The sequence below is a fragment of the Pleurodeles waltl genome, chromosome 11 (assembly GCF_031143425.1).
Source record: "Pleurodeles waltl isolate 20211129_DDA chromosome 11, aPleWal1.hap1.20221129, whole genome shotgun sequence".
Taxonomy (NCBI): Eukaryota; Metazoa; Chordata; class Amphibia; order Caudata; family Salamandridae; genus Pleurodeles; species Pleurodeles waltl.
In genome coordinates this window covers 80,950,305-80,971,889 of record NC_090450.1, presented here as the reverse complement: position 1 = coordinate 80,971,889, position 21,585 = coordinate 80,950,305, and the positions used below count along the sequence as shown (strand labels likewise).

General features: G+C 43.8%; 1 protein-coding gene across 1 annotated transcript in view; it reads right to left on the bottom strand.

The window, feature by feature from the left end:
• The window catches only part of LOC138265422 (uncharacterized), a 236,571-nt gene that overhangs the window by 63,925 nt on the left and 151,061 nt on the right, over positions 1-21,585 (bottom strand). The window contains exons 14-17 of the mRNA XM_069213119.1: positions 17,330-17,431; positions 12,163-12,244; positions 10,094-10,260; positions 7,524-7,631 (exon numbers count right to left, since the gene is read on the bottom strand). Coding sequence (XP_069069220.1) covers positions 7,524-7,631; positions 10,094-10,260; positions 12,163-12,244; positions 17,330-17,431 — 459 coding nt within the window. The remainder of the gene's footprint in view (positions 1-7,523; positions 7,632-10,093; positions 10,261-12,162; positions 12,245-17,329; positions 17,432-21,585) is intronic.

Here is a 21,585-nt window from a genome sequence, read left to right as displayed (position 1 = left end):
ACGCAGCTGAGCCTCTTGGCCAGCACAACCAGTGCCAGCTATATTGTGATGAGTGAACTATACTCACTGAGGTGTCAGTGCAGTGAGCAGTGCAGTGCTTCAATTCTTGTCAACCTCCCACCATCCGTACAGGAATGGGCAGCCAGGCCAACCAACTGTCGAAGTGCATTAAAAAATGTGTGGGGACTGTGATGCTGCATGCAATAGGGATGGTGTCAGTGAGTATGGGGACAGGGCCAATGGTGTGGCTAAAAACAAAATATTCTGTAAGTTTTTTAGGTCTCTCACCGACAGGTAGCTACATATAAAGTAACATGCAGCTTAAAAGCAAAAATAAATAAAAAAATGTGTTACTCATTTGAAAATATATGATAGTATGTTATGAAATCTCTATTAGTTAATGTACTGCAGTGGTCTGTGTGTAACCAGACAGCCACAGAAAGAAATCTTGGGTGGTGCAGTGGAAAATAGTGGCTTGCGTATTTTTAGTGCTACAAGGTCACAACCTGTGACAGAAAGCACTGTAAATATCTAAGTCATTGCACACATCATAAAATAGGCTGCTACAAAATGCCTTTAAAGTTTTACAATAAAATGGTGCTTCCAAAATATAGATTTAAAAAAATACCCAGACTGTAGGTAAGGCATTGTTTTTTTCCATAACTGCCTGTTCAACACCACCTTAGGGATAGTAAGCGCTATGTAAATACAATTACAATTAAAAGCACTCACCTCACAGGTCAGTTGTTAACTGCACTACCACTCAAAAAGACACATCTTTGTTATCACAGAGATTCAATCAATTAAATCCAGTACTGGCTCCTAAGCAAACTTTACATTTGCAGAGTAACTTGTCGGGCACATTTGCATTTCTTTCAGGCAGCAGCGGCACCCTGGTGAAGGGTGTATAGCTGTCTGCCAGGTTTTGGTTTTACAGCGCAGGACACTCCCTCACACTTCAGCTGAAGCATTCAAAATCGGAATTAACCGTCCGGGGCAGTTTTTTTTTTCCGAAAGTAAGGGATCGGTTTTTCATGAATCTTTCTTGTGCTGAAAATAATGCTGGGGAATGCACAACCCCATTCTCTTGACTCCATGCACCCCGGGGTGTCGCGCCCCACAGATTGAAGACCTTTGCTCTAAGTTAAGCTTGACTGCTTTTGTGTCAAGCAACCACAGGGTTAAGCACAGGCTAATTTAGTGACTTTTGTGGTGACGTGGATTGTGGCGGTTGCTTGAGAATCAATCAATCATTGAATTTGTAAAGCGCTCTACGTACACCTGAGGGTTTCAAGGCGCTGGGGGGGGGGTGAGCTGTTGTTAATGATCGAAGAGCCAGGTCTTGAGGAGTCTTCTGAAGGTGAGTAGGTCTTGGGTCTGTCGCAGGTTGGTAGGGAGCGTGTTCCAGGTTTTGGCGGTGAGGTATGAGAAGGATCTGCCGCCAGAGGTTTTTCGTTGGATGCGGGGACGACGGCGAGGGCGAGGTTTGCGGAGTGGAGCTGATGGGTGGGGGTGTAGAAGCTGAGTCTGTTGTTCAGGTAGGTTGGTCCGGTGTCGTGGAGTGATTTGTGAGTGTGGGTAAGAAGCTTGAAAGTGATCCTCTTGTCCACGGGGAGCCAGTGAAGGTTTCTCAGGTGGTGGGAGATGTGGCTGCAGCGGGGTACGTCGAGGATCAGCCGGGCGGAGACGTTTTGGATGCGTTGGAGGCGTAGTAGGTCTTTTGCTGGGATGCCTGTGTAGAGTGCGTTGCCGTGGTCTAGCCTGCTGCTGACGAGGGCCTGTGTCACCGTTCTTCTTGTTTCTGTCGGGATCCACTTGAAGATCCTACGGAGCATGTGGAGTGTGTTGTAGCAAGAGGAGGAGACTGCGTTGACCTGTTTAGACATGGTGAGGGAGGAGTCGAGGACGAAGCCCAGGTTGCATGCGTGGTTGGTTGGTGTTGGTGGGGTTCCTAGTGCAGTAGGCCACCAGGAGTCGTCCCAGGCGGAGGGGGTGGGTCCTAGGATGAGGACCTCCGTCTTGTCCGAATGGAGTTTCAGACGGCTGCTTTTCATCCATTCGGCAATGGATTTCATTCCTTCATGGAGGTTGGTTTTGGCTGTGCGCTGGTCTTTGGTGAGCTGGGTGTCGTCGGCGTAGGTGAGAATGTTGAGGTTGTGTTGTTCGGCTACTTGTGCGAGGGGGGCCATGTAGATGTTGAACAGCGTCGGGCTGAGGGATGAGCCTTGGGGGATGCGGCAGATGATGTCGGTGCCTTCGGAGCGGAAGGGGGGGAGGCGGACTCTCTGGTTTCTGCCGGAGAGGAATGAGATGATCCAGTCGAGGGCTTTTCCTTAGATTCCGATTTCATGGAGGCGTGTTTTCAGGGTGCGGTGGCAGACTGTGTCGAAGGTGGCAGATAGGTCCAGGAGGATGAGGGCTGATGTTTCACTGTTGTCCATTTGAAGTCTGATGTCGTCTGTGGCGGCGAGAAGGGCAGTCTCAGTGCTGTGGGTTCGTCTGAAGCCAGATTGGGAGGGAGCCAGGATGTTGTTGTCTTCGAGGTGGCTGGTTAGTTGTGTGTTGACTATTTTTTCAATCACCTTCGCTGGGAAGGGGAGTAGGGAGATCGGTTGGAAGTTCTTGAAGTCGTTGGGGTCTGCTTTGGGCTTCTTGAGGAGGGCGCGGATTTTGACGTGCTTCCAACTTTCCGGGAAGGTCGCTGTTTCAAAGGAGATGTTGATGACCTTCCGTAGTTGGGGGGTGATGGTGGAGTCGGCCTTGTTGTATACGTGGTGGGGGCAGGGGTCTGACGGAGATCCTGAGTGGATGGAGTTCAGGATCTTGCGTGTCTCTGTGTCGTTGACGTTGGTCCAGGATGTCAGGCGGTTTGCACAGGTGGAGCTTTCGGGGGTGGGGTCTGGCTTGGGAGTGGCGTTGAAGCTGTATGGATGTCGGTGACCTTTCGATGGAAGAAGGTGGACAGTGTGTTGAAGAGTTCTTGGGATGGAGGGATGTCGTTGACGTTGGCGCTGGGGTTGGAGAGTTCTTTTACGATGCTCAAGAGCTCTTTGCTGTCATGTGCATTGTTGTCCAGGCGGTCTTTGAAGTGGGATCGTTTGGCTTGTCTGATGAGTTGGTGGTGTCTGCAGGTGGCGTCCTTGTGGGCTGTGAGGCTGTCAGGTGTGCATTTGAGGAGCCATTCCTTTTTTAGTGTTCGACAGTCGAGCTTGGAGTTTAGGAGCTCGTCGGTGAACCAGGCGGCTTTTCTTCTGGCTTGGTTGTTGGTGGGTTTCTTGAGTGGCACGAGGATGCTGGCGCATTCGTTGATCCACAGAGTGAGGTTGTGGGCGGCGGTGTCTGGGTCGGTGGGGTCGGCGGGTGGGTTCCGGGCGAGGGTGTTGGTAAGCTGGTCTTCCGTAACTTTGCTCCAGCATCGGCGGGGTGGTAGTTGGGTGCGATGGTGCTCGGTATGTTTCTTATAGGTGAATTGGATGCAGTGGTGGTCGGTCCAGTGGAGTATGGTGGTGTGGTTGAAGGTGACGTGGGCGCTTGAGGAGAAGATGGGATCAAGCGTGTGGCCGGTGATGTGGGTTAGTGTGTTTACGAGTTGTCTGAGGCCGTGGTTTGTGAGGTTGTCAATCAGAGTAGTGGAGTTGGTGTCGTTGTTGTTCTCCAGGTGGAAATTTAGGTCCCGAGGAGGATGTAATCCGTTGAGGTGAGTGCGTGGGTGCTGGTGAGGTCGGCGATGGATTCGCTGAAGGGTGCTCGTGGTCCGGGAGGTCTGTAGATGAGCGTTCCTCTGAGAGTGGTGTTGGGGTCGGTGTGGATGCGGAAGTGTAGGTGTTCGGCAGTCTTGAGGGTGTCGTCAGTGTGGGTGTAGACCTTGAGGGTGGATTTGTGGGCGATGGCTATTCCTCCTCCGATTCCGTTGGTGCGGTCCCTTCGGATGATCTTGTAGCCGTCCGGGATGGCTATTGCGATGTCAGGCGCCAAGGAGTCGTTCCACCAGGTCTCGGTCAGGAAGGTTACGTCTGGGGCGGTGGAGTCGAGCAGGTCCCAGAGCTCGATGGCATGCTGGCGTGCGGAGCGAGTGTTTAGGAGTATGCAGTGGAGGTGGTTTGTTCCGGTCTTTGTAGGTTTTGTTGTTCTGTCGCAGGTGAATCTGCAGCTGCGGCATGAGAAGGGTCCGTGGGTGTTCCTTGGTGAGGACTGGAAGCATGCTGTGATGCAGCCGGGATTGAGGGCGTTGAGTTGGTCGGCCGTGTAGAGGCGTCTGGAGGTGCGGGGATCTCGCAGACCAGGGGGTGTGGCGCTGGGCACAGTCCAGGCACGGAAGGGCACAGACGGGCTTGCCTCTGGCGCGCCAACGTCGCGACCGTCATCAAGAAGGGAAGGGGGAGGGAGGAGCAGCTGGGAGGCGGGAGGGAGCAGCGAATGGGGGTGCAAGGGGGGGCGGGCCGCAGGGAGGCAGCAGCGGGGAAAGCGGCGAGGGGAGAGCCGGCGAGGGGAGCGCACAAGGGGCAAAAGCGGCAAAAAAGGCGCAGAATTAAACTGAAAAAAGAACGGCACAGTAATTCAAGGCACAGAAGACGAATCACAAAGTTAAAAAACGCACGAAAGCACAGAAAACGAGTCACAATAGCGGCACAATAATTCAAGGCACAGAAAACGAGTCACAAAGTAAAAAAGGTACAGAAGCACAGAAAAAACGAGTCACAAGTTAAAAAGGCACAAAAGCACAAGTCTAGTGACGCTTACCAGAGCCCACTAGACAGCAGGGATGAGGCGCAGGCGGATGCTTGCGGGTGGTGGAGGGCCTCGAACACACGATCGGCTGCGTGTGCGAGGTCAAGGACAAGGGGACAGCTTGGTGGTGTTGCGGACGTGGGGGAGCGATCTCCTGACCAAAATCAGGTCAGAGGTCGCTCACCCTCGACGCGCAGCGACTGCCATTAAGAAGAGAGGGGGGAGGGAGGAGGAGCTGGGAGGCGGGAGGGAGCGGCGAATGGGGGCGCGAGGGGGGCAGGCCGCAGGGAGGCAGCGGCAGGGAAAGCGTCTCAGGGAGAACCAGCGAGGGGAGCGCACAAGGGACAAAAGCAGCAAAAAAGGCACAGAATGAAACTGAAAAAAGAACGGCACAGTAATTCAAGGCACAGAAGACGAATCACAAAGTTAAAAAAGGCACGAAAGCACAGAAAACGAGTCACAATAGCGGCACAATAATTTAAGGCACAGAAAACGAGTCACAAAGTAAAAAAGGTACAGAAGCACAGAAAAAACGAGTCACAAGTTAAAAAGGCACAAAAGCACAAGTCTAGTGACGCTTACCAGAGCCCACTAGACAGCAGGGATGAGGCGCAGGCGGATGCTTGCGGGTGGTGGAGGGCCTCAAACACACGATCGGCTGCGTGTGCGAGGTCAAGGACAAGGGGACAGCTTGGTGGTGTTGCGGACGTGGGGGAGCGATCTCCTGACCAAAAGGTCTCACTCCCCCTGCTCAACCAACAACTTAACTTCTCACACTATTGGGAGGGTTGTCAAATGTATAATTCCATCAGCTGTAAGTGTGCTGGTGGTGGTGGGTGAACCAAGGCAGATGCTGGCATGTTACGCCCTCTTTAAGTTTCCAGATGAGCCAAGTGCTCTGCAAAAGTTAGTAATTATTTTGTCTGCTGGTTCCTTTAGTGACACTCTAATTGACCTTCTGGCCCATCACAGACAATGTTCAAACTATCTGTACTTGAGAGGGTGGGGTAAAAGAGGTAATTTAAAATTCTGAAGGCCCCGCATTGACAGTGGCTTCCATGGGTTGCCACTTTTCCAAAAGAAAAAATACTTACATGTGTCCATGTTTAAAGAGTCTGCAAAGGCCCAGTGTTATACTTAAAGAGAAGTTCATATAGTGTCTGTATTAATTTGTAACATGACCTTATTGTTTTTGTTTACTTTACGTATGCCAGGTATTAATATGGCAGCTCTAGAGCACATTTTAAAGTGTTTGCTGCTTATGTTTTCTGATTTAAGTATGTACTGATAAGAGGATGGCAGAGTATACACACCACCAACATACTGGTCTGCTGCCTGATTTTATGGCTGACGGACCCTAGTTTTGGCTACAGTCGTAACTATTCTTTCACCGCCGTAGCCAAACTTCTCAGACGGCCTGACAGAGTAAGGGTCATCAGAAAAATGCCTGCATGTCCACCCACCCAATCAGGTTGGGCGGACATGCAGCTATTTATTTACTGTCTGTCATTGCCAGGTAAACACAGGTCGTGACGAACGGTATAAAGAACATAATGCTGCCTCCTAATGACTCCCATGGCTCAGGGAGCAATGTTTTTTTTTATTTTCAAAAAGAAAATACCATTTTGGAATTTGCTTTTTCAAAATAAAAAAAACTGGTCCAGAAATGTGCATTGACAGGAACCACCATGACGGCCGTTACTTCCAGTGCATTATAAATGGCCACCTGCTTGGTGGTCATTTTTAAATGTGGAGGGTGGTCCCACCACCAGGGGGGGTGGGGCAATTTACTTCCTACCCATGGCATAATGGCAGGCAATCCATCACAAACTAAATCAGGCCCTAAGCGATTTGCCCGGAATCACATGATGTTGAACCGGCGCTAAGACTATAACCAGGTTCCACATTTCCAAACTCAGCAGCTCTGTCTGCAATGCCACATGGCCCTCCTCTTCTCCGCGTGTTGGTGTTTTTACAGTTTTTACACAATTATGGTTTACATAGCCTTTAAAAAACAACATTTGGTTAAAACTTGAAGGAACACCAACGCAGTGCAATGCCCATTGAGCAGAGATGCCAATAGACAATGTGTCTGTGCTTGTCTTTCACAATGTTGGTTCCTTGCTAAGGGGTAGGAGTTGAGCTCGGATCGTGTTTGGCTCAAGGGTCCATTAGAAGTCCGAGCTGAGCCAGAACTGAGCATCTGGATCTAGCTAGGCTCCAGCTCTGAAGGGCTTGCTCACTTCTACTAAACACTGTAGTCTGCACTGCAGAATGCTCATTGTAGTGAATGGGCTACCTCTCCAGACTTAATCCAAGACAGGCACCTCACAGTATGTGTATTGCCCTGCTGGACACATCATGGGGAAGCCCCTTTCTGGGGATTGTACCGACCTACCACACACCCATCCATCACAGGCATCACCAGTCAGGTGATGCTGTTAGTAAAAAGGCTTGGAAGTACGAGCTTGGGGTCTGTTCCACCCGCACACTACTGGTGTCCCTGTCAATAATTTTGCTAGCATGTGCACCTAAGCCCCATGACAAACCAGAATGCTTACTGACAACAGAGAGAGACAAACTATGGAGTAAGGCATCTGTGTCTGCCTTCCCGAGAGGGACTAATTTTGATAACAATGTAATAATTGGTACGATGCCATGAGTTGAAAATAAAATGGCAAGTGGCTTAATGGGGCAAATCTAAAACTATTTTCAGTGTATGTATGCACAGCACGAAGTCTTTAGCTGCACCAGATGCAAAACTCTGAGCTATAAAAAAAATCAGGACTACTTACAGAGGTGGCATCAATATGGCAGCTGGCATGTAGATCCTCATTGCTCTCCTTTGAGCAGTTGGTTGGTTTGATCGTGAAGGTCACAGCATATTTCGTCCCAGACACAATCTAAAACGCCAAATAAAGATAATTAACAAAAAGAGTTTGGGATATTTTCCATAGTTTACCAAAAAAAGAGTTTTAAGTATGTCAAAGGTAAGAAGAAATAAAAAGTAAGGTTTTATTAGGAAGGCTGGGCCAGGGTCAGTGAAACATGAACTGCTAAATACATGTTTAACCAGAGAGCGATTTAAGAACTAAGTGCCAGATTTACAAAAAAGTGCTGCAGTGCACCATATCACCTTGCTGTGCTGACTGCGTCACTTGGAAAGGGCAGGAATGAGCTGTATTTAAGGAATACTGTGCACTCCTGTTCTTTCCTCCTGCGCTGGTGCACAATGGGCTGCCTAACTCCAACGAGGGCACCCTTGCACCAAGGTGCAATGGTGCCTGTGTGGCATGCAGGATTGTTTTCGTGCAGGAAGGGACATCTTACTGCACAAAAAACAATCCTGGGAGGTTTTTTCTCTTTCAATGTCTCCTGCAGAATGCAGCACTCCCAGAAAGAGGAAAAATGAGGAAAAATAAAGATATTCATCCCAAGGTTTACAAGTTCTTGTAAATCTGACAATGTGTTAAAATCCATGGTTATTGTGTGAGAACACTCACTGCAACACCCATGGGACGCCTCGCTTGTGCAGAGGAAGGCAACGCAGCGAATTGCGCTGCCTTGCCTTACTCCATGTCTATGAGGTTGTTCAAAGCCACAAAAAGTTGCTTTGCGGTTCCTCATAGATATGAGTTCGAGGTTTGTGATGTGTTACAAAAAATGATGCAGCAGTGGCACGTGACTATGCCCCTGAGAGTCCAGACAATCCGATAACTGATATTTCCAGGTTTAATGAAAATAATGTCCAACTGAAAATCATGTTAATTTAAGGCTGCACTTTAATCACCGTAGTATAAAAACAGGATCTGGAGGTGCTGATGTGTAACAAGAATTTGCATATTATTATGTTTTATTTTGACGTCATGGTTATTTGTTCTGGTTTTTTTTTCTGTTGCTGGTGCAAGGGTGTCTGCGTGAAGCTTGCTTAGGATTTGTACTGGAAGGATATCTTTTCAGTACAATGTACTATGCTTAGACTAACTTTAAAACTTTTCACACCTTGTATGTGTGCTGTACAGTGCAACACGCATGCAAAATCGGAAAAGAAAGGAGAAATAAAAGCATTTCTGCTTGATCACGCCTAGTTGAAAATAAATGTTATTGTTTGCCACAAAACCATGTCTACTTTTTGTTTTAGAAGATACGGTTTTGAGTGAAAAACCATGAGTGGTTGCATAGGAACACCCATGCACCACTAATGGGAACCCCCTTGGTGCTAAGTAATGCAAACCAGCACAAAGCGCTGCTTTGCATTGCTTTCAAGTGAATTTCCAGCAAAAGATTTTGCATCGATTTGCGTCACTTTTGTGACACAAACAGGGTGCAAAATCTTAGTAAATATACCCCTGGTCTTAAATTAGCACTTGCAGTGATCACTATTAAATTTAAAATTCCAAGCATATATATTTGGCTTGGAGGCGGGTCAGCAGTACTTTCACACTACTAGGAGGTTCTAATACACTGGTTACACAAGAATGAATCCTGGGTAGAAAGTTACTAAAACTCTACATTTGCCCATTCAGCAACAATCGAGCAAGCATTGTAGTGAAGCATTCTGTAGTGCATTTTGAAGTGGCCACCATCATCCAAATTGTGTGGCACGTGTTGATACAAGAGCCATTTCCCCATAAAGGAAACAGGTTGTAATAATGCCATACCACAGTGCACATTTCCATATCCACAATCACTCCCTTTTGAGATCGTGAACATCATGGAAGAAGATTGCTAACTTGAGCAGAATTTACAAAGTAATTTTGAATTTACAAAACATTTATTTGTACTGATAAATGAAGGTATTCATGGATAAATCAAGTATGATGTAATATACTACATGACACTGTATCTGCTCTCAGGGGTGGGAATCCACACATCTCCGGTACTGGTGTGGGTTTGTGTGTGTTGATATCCTGGGTGGGACTGGGGAGGGAAATCCTCCTCATTTTATCACTGTGTGGCTGCAGGGGCTGCTCAAAGAAGGACAAATATTTTTCATGTGGAAAACATATCAAAAAGCTATCATGTGCAAATGCACTTTTGCTAAGCATTTACACAAACGATAAACATATACCAAGAACATTTAGGTGTGTCTAACTTTCTACATGAGGGAGCAAGCACTCCTGTCCCAACTTTTCAGGAGTACTTCTGGAAATACTAAGCCTTTCAAAAACCACAAATCTACACCTCACATAGAAATAAACCTGTGGAAGTAGATTTACAAAGTGTTTTTCGGAATTGGACCCAAAGTGGCATTTATGTGAGTTAACATTGGGGTGTTTCAGTTCCAATGTGAACTTTGCAGGAAGTGTGTTTTCTTAAATTCATATATGTTAGACAGCTCTATTCTGCTTGAATACATACACACCTGTGCTGTGGCTTTTTCGATGTGGTCCACCTTATAGAGGACGGGATCATTGCTCTCAGAGTTGTACTTCTTCAATGTGTGGGCCAGAGGTTCTACTAGTCTTGTGCTGCTTGTCTCTAGAGGCTTTGGGCAACCAATACACGGACGAGAAGGAGGTAAAACGAAAACTGAAAAAAAAAACATTTCTGTATAATTCAACCAACAAAAGGCATTTTTCCTTTCACCAAAAATTAAAGCATTCTACTAGTTTGCAACATGGTATAACTTTGTAGCTCAATGTTTTGAACTATACGGATGGTTGAAGGCCCACAACCTGAGATGTAGGCCTAATACACAGGCGAGGTCCTGCAGCGAGAGAATGGGCTATACTCCTGTTAGAGCATTCGACTCAGATATGGTAGAATGATCTAAATTAAATAGGAAGACACAATTTTATGGTTACAAAACCTGCAATTCACAAAATGGCAGTGTTTGCAGCCAGTGAATAGTGTTTCGAAATGCGTAAAATCCCCTCTTAAGTGTCGGTAAATTGTTTCTTACTTGCAGCAGGGGTTTTGAGACCCATCACAAACAAAAAATACGAGAGGGCATTAAAGGGACATCTTCCTCCTATATGGGTGTTACTATGGAATGTATCAAGGCTTTGTGACCACAACTGCAGTCATAAATCACTGATCAGAAATTGACACCTCAAAGGGATCGGCATCTGCTTCAGAGGAATCTGTACCCTTTGTAATTGTGGGACAGTGTTCTATGTAAAATTGTGTTCCACAACCTTTAATGTAGCAGGAAGACCTGCCTGCTCCCCCTAATGTTTTTTCAGATGGAAATACTGTTTTTATAACCAGCTTCTGTACCTTTAATGGATAAGTGCAGCTTTTAAAACATAATTCCTGTTTGCGAAAGCAATTTCAAGGTTAGTGGTCTGCTGTCCCACATCCCTGAATTGGTAGCCATTCACAGAGGATTGTACATTGTGGCACGCCTGATTAGTAGCCATTAAGAAGATTATTTTGCACCCCTCTCCCTCCCCCATGTACAATCTGTGATGCCACCTATTAGTTGACAGATCATACCATAAACTGCAAATCCATTCGCAAACCAATCAGCAAATTACAAACCCAGATTTTTCGAGCAGTGCTTCATACATTAAGCCCTAAAAATCTTTACCCACAATGGGACGGAGAGGGAATACCCTCAAACAGGCCAGGATATAAAGGGAGGTATTCCTACATGGAGAAATGTAGTTTTCTGTGGGGAATAAGAATATAGGAAATGATTTTCCTCCTGGTCGGTGATCTCGCATGAGCAATATGCAAGAATTCTGGAACACTACTAGGAAACAACCACAATCAAACCTTTCCATGAGGGCTGCTGGACACCTTGGTGAAGTCCAAAACGTCAGAGGGCCTCATTACGAGTCTGGTGGTCCTGGCACCTACAAATTTGCGCAGGCCCACTCTCTGGCGGTGGCGGGGGTCTGAATCCACAAGGGCAGCGCTGCCCTGGGGATTACAACACCCGTGTCTGCCAGCTTTTGCATGGCGGTTCCATCGCCATGCAAAGGCTGGTGAAGACGGGGTGCTGGGGGCCGCATGGGTGCCCCTGCACTGCCCATGCACTTGGCATGGGCGGTGCAGGGGCCCACATGGGCAGCCCCTTCACACTTTTCAGTGAACGCACCGCACCATTGCCGCCGGCTCTATTACGAGCCAGCATCTATGTTGTGGGTAGTTTCCCGCTGCTCCAGCGGGCAGAAAAGCTGTTTACGACAGCTGGCACAGCAGGAAACTCATCATAGGACCAGCAGGTGGTAAATAAACTGGCAAGCTTATGGACGCGCAAGTTTGGCATCCGCCAAACTCATGATGAGGCCCATAATGTCCTCCATCTGTAAGTAAAAGCCTGTTGGAGTATATTTCAGTCCGCATTTTGTGAATCAGGCGGCAGCCCCAAAAGTGCGGTTTAGGCAGAATGTCATAAAACGTCAGGAGTCACTGAGATTTACTTGTGATTGTGGAGACTTTTGCATGCTCACAGAAACTTGGGTGATTTGACTTCTGTCTTACCAGGAATAGCGCAGAATTGCTGAGTGACGGCTATGGAGTCATTGAGTGCAACAAACACAGAAGCCTTGCAGACACTGGAATACTGTCAGCAAATAAAAACAGACAGATGTGAAAAGAGAAAAAGAAGCGGTTAGAGTAGAACACTGCCCCAGTTTCATAGAAGACTGAATGCCATCTGTGATATCCACACATCAAACTTACATATATAAATGTATCTTTTTATGAAGGATCATATAGCGAAGCTTTAGAAAAAGTGACAACCAGAAGCAGCAAGTTTGCCAGACTTTCCAAGCACGTCCTGTCTGTGGCAAACCCAATTTTATTACAACTTTGTTCAGTATCACACTGCATCTCCATTAATGCTTCTTTGTGCTGATGTCCACCTTGAAGGTCTCAAATGTAAACCTCCATGCTATTTGAATTTAAAAAGCCCATCATTTTAAGTACAGGCAGTGCACCACCTTTCTCAATGATCTATACACATTCGATGGAATGCTGTCCCTGTTGTTTCTGGTGGATCCCTCAGCTGTCACTGCCATACTGATGTCTTCAATGGCATTTCCAAAAGACTTTCAGTAAACGTTAGGACAGCTCAAAATGGTGAAATACTGTGCTGTGATAGAGATTTCATTTTACTAACTGATTAGAGGTAAAAAAATAAGTTCCCCTATGATGCTTTAAAATACTCATTTGAAGGCCGAACAGAAAACATTTACACAAGATGTAAAAGTTCTATACATTTAAAAATGTGCCGGGCATGGTGTCCACCAACTGCTCTAACACTGCGAGTAATGGTATTATGGGCATTTATTCATTCTAATAAATTAGTGATGGAACTATTAATGGAAATATTTAGCAATAATGATTAAAATGATTATTAGTTGGAGAAGAAAAGTTCATATTGATGTATGTGATAGCTTTAAATGTTTACTAAAATAGAGCACACCTGTTTAGATTTGTATTTTTATGTTAAGTCTAACAGTATTCACTAGAAGCGTTACATTAATAATACAATTTATTAGGCATAATTGAATTATAATGTAAGGTACGCAGTAGGCTTCGAATAGGGAATATTTCAATGTAGTAGTTTAGCCTTAGCCATAGTGAGTAGGCCCTTGGTTCCTTTTCACTGTACTAAATAGCTATTTTATATGGTGCACTCTGACCTAAATTATTTTTCTGGCTAGTTCATGGGTTAGTGAATCTGCTTTTGTATTAGGGGCTGGGAAGGAAGTAGATGACCCTGAAAAGTATCTTGGTGTGTTCCTGATGTTGTTTTAGTCATTTTATTGTAGTGTGGGAACTGTTGAAACTGGTTTGTTCTTCCTGAGAATCATGGTGAATGTTGCTAAACATGTTAAATTGTATTTTATCAACGGAATTGGTGATTCAATTAAATTGTTTTAACATCAGTAATGAGAAGACCTGGAGAAGTAACAAATGGTTGGAGACAACATGCTGTGACTAGCTATGGATTGTCTCATCCACATGAGCCCATGTAAGCTGACCAATGAAGAGAGAGATACTAACTCTTGGAACTTTAGTTAATCAGACCCCAAGTCCTTATGCTCCAGCCTTTGCCCTTATGACTTTGTTATGATTCTCTGAGATCCCGATGACGTATTCTTTTTAACCATCCTCTGTTTCTGTCTGCCCAATATCATGTTCAGAGGAGTAGTTGTCCAAAACCCATCCTTTTCAACTGATGCCCTTTGCTGATGCAGTTCAGTAAGTTATATGCCCAACTAATCCTGACCTGAAGTCCCTGTCCAAATGCAGCCCATTACTGCATACCCTTAAAGTTGTCTAATGATGCCCTGATGATGTCCTGTTCTGTCGCTGAAACCTTGCCGGTTGCTGTTGCTTAAGAAGAGGTATAATCTGATGCTTTCTTTTTCCTTTACAGGTATTTAGACACCTAAACGCAATTTTGGATAACTCCATAGTTAGATGATTTTTCCAATTATTTTTGTCTTCTTTTGTTTTTTGTTTTAAGTGTCAGCCCGTCCCCGCACATGCCAATCCAATCCAAATTCGTAGTAATTATAAGGATGACCCAGCTTGCAAATTAACCAGTTCTATATAAATGTGATTATGTTTTGTTATAAATGTGATCATGTTAAATTCATCTGCTCACACCTTGAATTTGTTATTATTGTTCAAATCATATTATTGCAATTGTGTGTTATTTTGTTGAAATGCTCTAACTAGATTGAGATTCTTTAGACGTTTTGGACAACCTTTGATCCTTCTCTATCTATATATCTTAGTCATGTGCACCATGTATGTGACCCTAGCATTGTTGTTATAGGGAAATAAAGCTTTGAAGTTTGAACTAAATTAATGTGGTGATTCTTGGCTACATAGGTCATGGTGTTTAAAGTTATTGCCTCAATATTAAAGTCTTGATTGTTATTGTCATGAGATGTTTGGGTTAATAGATTTGATTTCACACTCCTCTCTGAGTCAAAAGATTAGATCGACCTCTGAGGATAGTTGGAATTGACTGCCTTTATAGGCGTTTCCAAAAACTGAGTGGGGGGGGTCATTCACCCTCAGCTGTCTCCCTTATATTTGATGAAACATATCACTCGTGTACTGCAGCTGCTTCACTGGTTTCTGCGCAGCCAGAGGCTGGAGTCCTAAAACCTCAGTCTCATCCATAAAGCTTTCACTGCTCAGCACTTCATATGTCTATCTAAGAGCTATTGAGTGATCAGGCACTTCATGTCATCTGCCTAGAACAGACACCTTTTAACACCATGCAACGTGAAAGTTCCCAATGGAGTTTCTCAATTAGCTCAAATGATTTGAATCTCTATGATGTGCATGGGTTTTTCATAACCAAGAAAATGTCATGTCTGGCTTCAAATTGATGATAGATGAAAGGATGCAGTGCAAAGAGATGCAAGAAATAGATGGGGGCAGTATTGTTTATGGCCTTAAAGACCACAGTAAGAACTTATATAGTGTTGACACATATGCTACCTAAATGTGCAAAACAGTGATGGATGGAATTAATCTCAGCCACTGGTAATCACTCGGTCCGCAACCCAATCCATTGTTATTTTGCACACAGCTGATGAGTTCATAACTAGGGCGAAACAGGTCCTGGGTTGCTTGTATTCTGATTTAGGGAGGACCTGTCTTGGCAGTTCTGGTTGAACTATTCCCATTGAAGAACGGGTCAAGACTGACTTGCATATATCTGGGTCCAAACTGAGTGGGCTTGGTGTGCAGACTGATGGATTGGGATACGGCAAATGTGATTACCGGTAGCTTAGATTAGTTCAAGCATTCCATTCATCATTGTTTTGTATATTTATGTGTTGCCCTAACTGGGATGGGTATGCCAAGACATGAGTCCCGTACACACTGTGTCATTGGAACCAAGCTGCACCCAACTGATGAGAGCCCATATCTAGAGTGAAACCGGTTGGGTTATTTTGTTCTGCTTCTGGGAGGACCAGGCTTGGCAGTTTGGGCTGGACTGTTCCTATTGGAGCAGGGTCAAGATTGATTTACATATAGCTGGGTCCACACTGAGGTGGAATGGTGTGCAGAATAACAATGAATTGAGATTCAGCACAGTGATGGATGGAATTTATCTCAGCCACTGGTAATGATTCGAGCCGCAATCCAATCCATTGTTATTTTGCACACAGCTGATGAGTTCATAACTAGGCCGAAACAGGCCCTGGGTTGCTTGTATTCCGGTTCAGTGAGGACCTGTCTTGGCAGTTCTGGCTGGACTATTCCCATTGAAGCAGGGGTCAAGACTGATTTGCATGTAGCTGGGTCCAAACTGAGCGGGCTTGGTGTGCAGAATGATGGATTGGGATATGGCACAAGTGATTACCAGTAGCTGAGATTAGTTCAAGCATTCAATCCATCATTGTTTTGTATGTTTATGTGTCACTCTGAGTGGGAAGGGTATGCCCAGAAGTGCATTCCATGCACACTGTGCCACTGGAGCCGAGCTTTACCCAGATGATGAGCCCATAATTAGGGTGAAACCAGTTCTGGGTTGTTTGTGTTCTGGTTCAGTGAGGACTTGGCTTTGCAGTTCTGGCTGGACTGTTCCTAATGGAGCAGGGTCAAGAATGACTTGCAAATATTTGCATTCAAACTGACGTGGAATAGTGTGCAGAGTAACAATGGATTGGTATGTGGCCAGAGTGATTACCTGTCGCTGAGATTAATTCAAGCATTCCATCCATCATTGTTTTGTATACATTTGCTAGCTGAAGTCAACTAACCGTATATCAGTGAGAATTTGGGATTTATTAAAGTATAGATGATTAGAAATTCCTGTGATGTTAAAGGAATTTGGTGGCTGTCACAGAAGAAGCGAGGAAAGATTCCAAAAAGAGGCTGTTAATGTAGATTGGAAGATAATGAGGATGAAAGGGACCTGGGGCTGGGAAGCCTTGGATTAAGATGATTTAGGACATCTCCTGAAAAATAAACATGAGACATTCTGAGATTTTTTACTATAGGACAGGATAAAGCTGGGGAATGAGAGGAATATCTGAATATGTGAAAATCTAAAGATGGACGTAAAATCACCAAGATCCATAGTGCGGAAACAGAAAAATAGAAAACCCATGGTAGATTTATGGGGGACACTGACATAAAAGGGCCATCAGCGAGATTGAGGAGTGTCATTAGACGGAGAATAAGTGGGTAACAAGATAGGGTCTGAATCAATCAAGTAATTTCCAGGAATCACAAAGAAGTTAGTGAGATCTAGAATATCAAACAGTGCTAAGAGGTCGTTGAGGGGGAGAAAGAACAGTTTGTTTAGTTATTAATTAGTTAGTAATTTTGGAAAATCTACACTGAATTTCAGATGAGGTTAAGAACAGTTATACTTCTAGGTCATGTAAAAAGTTAGGAATGTGAGGTATTATTTGTTTCTTTCACATTGACTAATTCAAAGAAACCATCTGGTGAGTAGGTTTTACACACCGATTAAGCAACATCAAACAAACAGATATTGTGGAACCCTTATTGTTGCTGATTGTTAATGAAGGATGATTAGGTAAGAGAACAAGCCTTTTTACTTTTCATTAAATGGCCCCTTTGAGTATTACACGCAGTTTCCTTAATGATGCTGAGCTTTTACGTAAAAAATAAGTGCATGATGTATACACAAACAACTTACTTTATGTGCACTGCAGTGCCCATGCAACTCTTTGAATTCCTTCTTGGAGCAATTGGTTTTCATAATTGAAAAGTCAATGTTATATTTTCTTCCAGCCACCACCTGCAATAAAAATATAAACTATTTTATTGTGTGTTTACTTCAAAAATGCTAAAACATCTAGCTGCATAAAAGGGAGCACACACAATTTAGGTTTTGTTGCAACAAGGATCACACATGAGTCTTTTACTCCAGTCTCAGTAAAAGTTTGTGTTAATGCATCCACAGTATGTTATAAATGCCATGTTCATAGGTGATTCCTTTAATCTCAATTCTGTAACCTAGCGATATTTTCTAAAAATATGCAACAATGCAAAAGTCAGTGGAATCATGTCTTCACAAACTTGCCTATAGCAAGACACATTGGTAGGGCCAAAATAGCAGCTGGTAATGTAAAACCTCCAGGGAGGAGGATGATGATATCTGAGGAGAGCTCAATGTCCATTGGTCAAGGGTTTTGGCCCGTTCAATAGTTGGCTAGTACCCCTGTCAGTCAGTATGAGAGGGTATGGATGTCTTGCTGTCAGTGTGATGTCAGTATTCTGGGAGGAGCAGAGGTGTCTGCCTGTGCCTCTTCAGAGATGTGAAGCCTTTCATCTTACTTACATCTCAGTGCCTGGAGCAGTTGGAGAAGGGCTTGACAGCTCTCTTCTGTCAAAGTGTTAGCCTGAAGGTTAGTGGAGAGATGCCTTCTATTAGGCTCTGTGTTGCTGTGTTGGCTGCCCAGATCCTGAGACAGCTTACTGTTTATAGCTTCATGATAAACTGAAAGATAACCTTACCTTTGCAGCTTTAGCTGCCTCCTGTGAAGGCACATGTGGTCAATAGAAGGCCACTGCATTTTGCGAATGGTTATACTCTGCCATTAAGTTTACATTATGACTTTGATGATTTGACAAAGTAGTTATTTACTGTGCAGGCATCCAGTGCAGATCTGTCAGCAGCAGAAGCAACTTCCCTTGTCTTGGCTGGGGCCTCACACCAGAGCCTCCCAACACTACTAACTGCACTCACCCACCCTCTTCTGCTCTAGGCATGCTATGGTTAAAGAGCTATAGAGCCATACTAATGGAAGAAGGATCTATACAAATGCTACTATCATAAGCTACATTGAAGGAGAGGTATTTTTTCACAGCTATGTTAGTCCCAATAGAGTATAAAGTGAAGTCTGATGATGAAGTCGAAGAGAGGTGTATGTAGCTCTATAGGTTATTCTTGGCAACAACCAAGGGGAGGACTATGTGCCTAATACCATGAAGCTCTACCTCTGACTCTAGTGCTGCTTGATTTCACAAACAGCTATCACTGACACAGGTAGCAACCGTACATACCTGTTGACCACTGTTTTGCTTCTACTGTGTTCGTTTTGCTCCTAATCCTGCTCTCAATCATAGGTCAATATCTAGACAGGAACACGTATTCTGTCCAACTACATAATTTAATATGAAACCTATAATTATTATAGAGAAATTCATCATTAATGTTCCACATCCCTTCTACATTTAAAATTTGATTCTAATCAGTAATATCTGTCTGGGTCAACCACCCAAAGAATTAAATTTTCTGGGATGTAGCCCAAACTATACTCAGAGGGCCCTGATCGCTGACTCCATTAGCAAATATGCTTACATTGGCCATGCAAAGATCATAGTGGAAGTCACACCATCTTCAACCTTCCGATCATCTACTGTAAATTGTAACAAATAATATGGTTGATAAGAGTGGTTTGATGAATGAAAACAAAGAGGTGACATTAGGACACTAAACCAGGGGTATCTGTTGTAGATGATGATTGACAGCTATATGATGTAGAGATGGGTTTACTATTCTTGGCTCATTTCAACCTACAAACAACATTTGATTGCTTTGCCCCATAATGGAAGCAAGGCTCTTAGAACTTGCAATTGAATCTTGCACTAATATAAGATGCTGTATATATCAAACAATGGCAGGATGAGGTTTTGAAAGTCGGGTGAGATGATGGAAGGCTTCCCAGGAGAATGAAACATGAGGCAAGACTTCATTAGGCCCTATGCTGTTTAACATGTACACTGACAGGCTTAACAATGCACTTTGAAAAACGGCGTAGGACAGTATATCAGAGGACAGTAGGCACTTTCTGCTCTTTGTATTGCAGATGATTTGATCACTATGTCCCGGCGTACTGTATTGAAAATTTGAGCTATTGGATGCCTACTGCAACTCAATCTAGTCGTGGTCAACACTTCAAAATCTAAACCAAATCATTGTGGGAAAGTCAATCTCATCAGAAAGGTGTCCTAAAAAGAAGCCCCATAACATCAGATGCGAAAAGATAGAGGAAGTCAGATTCTGCAATAAACCAAGTATACACTTTTCGACAAAATAAAGTTAAAAGGATAAAACATAGAAAACCAAGGTCAGCAGATGGAATGACTTGCTTTAAATGATGATATGGAATTTAGAGCACTACCAGTTGAAGGGGCCAGTCTCTAGGTTTACCAAGTGAGAGCAATGCCAGCTTTTTCATATGAGTATGAGTTATAGGGAAGAGTTTGGATTATATAGTTTATAACGATAGAGAAGGATTTTCATAGAAGCTTGCTGCCCTAATGGAAGAGCTGGCAGTGGCATATTTTGGGAGTCAAAAACAATAATTTTCTATATAAATGCCTCACCAAGGTAAGAGCCTCATAGTTTGCTATAACACCATATTACAAATGTTGTTTTAAGGTCACTTTGCCAGTGTTGTGGCTTAGAACCCTAGATATAAGTGAGTATTAGATTTTATAATTTTCCCTACCTATTATCACTTTCGTAAAGTAGTAATAGGTAGGAAAAGTAATTATACATTTCTGTATAATTTAAAACCATTGATAAAATAAATATCGTAAAAAATGTTTTTAAAAAACTAACTACACACATAATACAGTGTATTTACAATTTTTGTAGAGGCAGTCGTTATCTAATCAGATAATGACTTGTCACCACCACATACCTCGGCACGCATAATTCAGCAAAAGTACCACGGTCACAGATATCACTGCATTGAAATGCCTTATAACTACAAACTTCTTATCCTACCTACCTGCAATCCCCAAAACGCATTATCTGCGCACCATATTGTATAATCATGCCAAATTTCACGCAAATCTGTTCCGCTGTTTTTGTGCTACGTATAATACAATTCAGCCCTGCAAAGTTTCCCAGGCCGATGTGTGATGTGTTGCTCCAGTCCAGGTTTTCCCTTGAATTCTGTGACTTGGGGTTTATTTATTCCCTTTTTAAAACAGGACTACAAGTCTGAGAATTCAAAGGAAAAAACCTGGACAAGACCAGCACAACATGCATGGACCTGGGTAACTTGCCAGATATAACAATAGTCTACGGAAAGTGCATGGACAGAAAAACGTGTTTTGGGTCACTCCTCTCCTCCCACACATACACCTTTTATCTTTTTAACTGCCTTAACAATTCACCACAAAAATGTATAACATGTAGTAAATGCTCGTGGTCTGGAATCTTTTGTGGTAATTCATCAAAAGAAGCAAAAATCTGAGGAATTCCTATCTTTGAGAATTCTAACTGTAACTCCAGAGTATCAATTACATTTAATGTGACTTCTTTCTTTGTATCTATTGTACTTGTAATGTATGTTTATTGGCTTACATAGCCATGTGACCATAAATGTGTCTTTTAGATATCCATGTAGTAATACTTAAACTTAAACTTTACGTATCCAGATAAGTTTATTTTTTGGGCTTCCTTACTACATTTAGTAGTATTGTGCTACATATGAAGCCCAAAGTCAATAATTTTTGTTGGTCTATAAAGTGAGATGAGCAATTGTTTTCCTAGTGGCCAGGTATCATGTCCTCCATATAGCAGTTTTAGAGCTCACTGCTAGATCACTTTTCCATTTTGTTGCACACGAGTGCATAAAGTAGAAGTTTTGTTTGCCTTGTTGGGTACAGTTTTTTGTGAGCTAGAGAGCATGAAAATAGAACTTACAGAGAATAAGATGTATTCTATTTGTTTACTGGCTCCCATTAGCATGTGACCATGAATGGGTCTTTCAGTAAATTTACATATGCAGTTTAGCTTATTTTTTGGGCTTCCCTTCAACTTTTAGTAGTATTGTCCTACATATGAAACGCCAGATTTCACTACGGTTTTGGCCCCTATAACTTCGTAACCGCATTCCTAGTGGCCAAGAATCATGTCCTCCATGTGGTAGT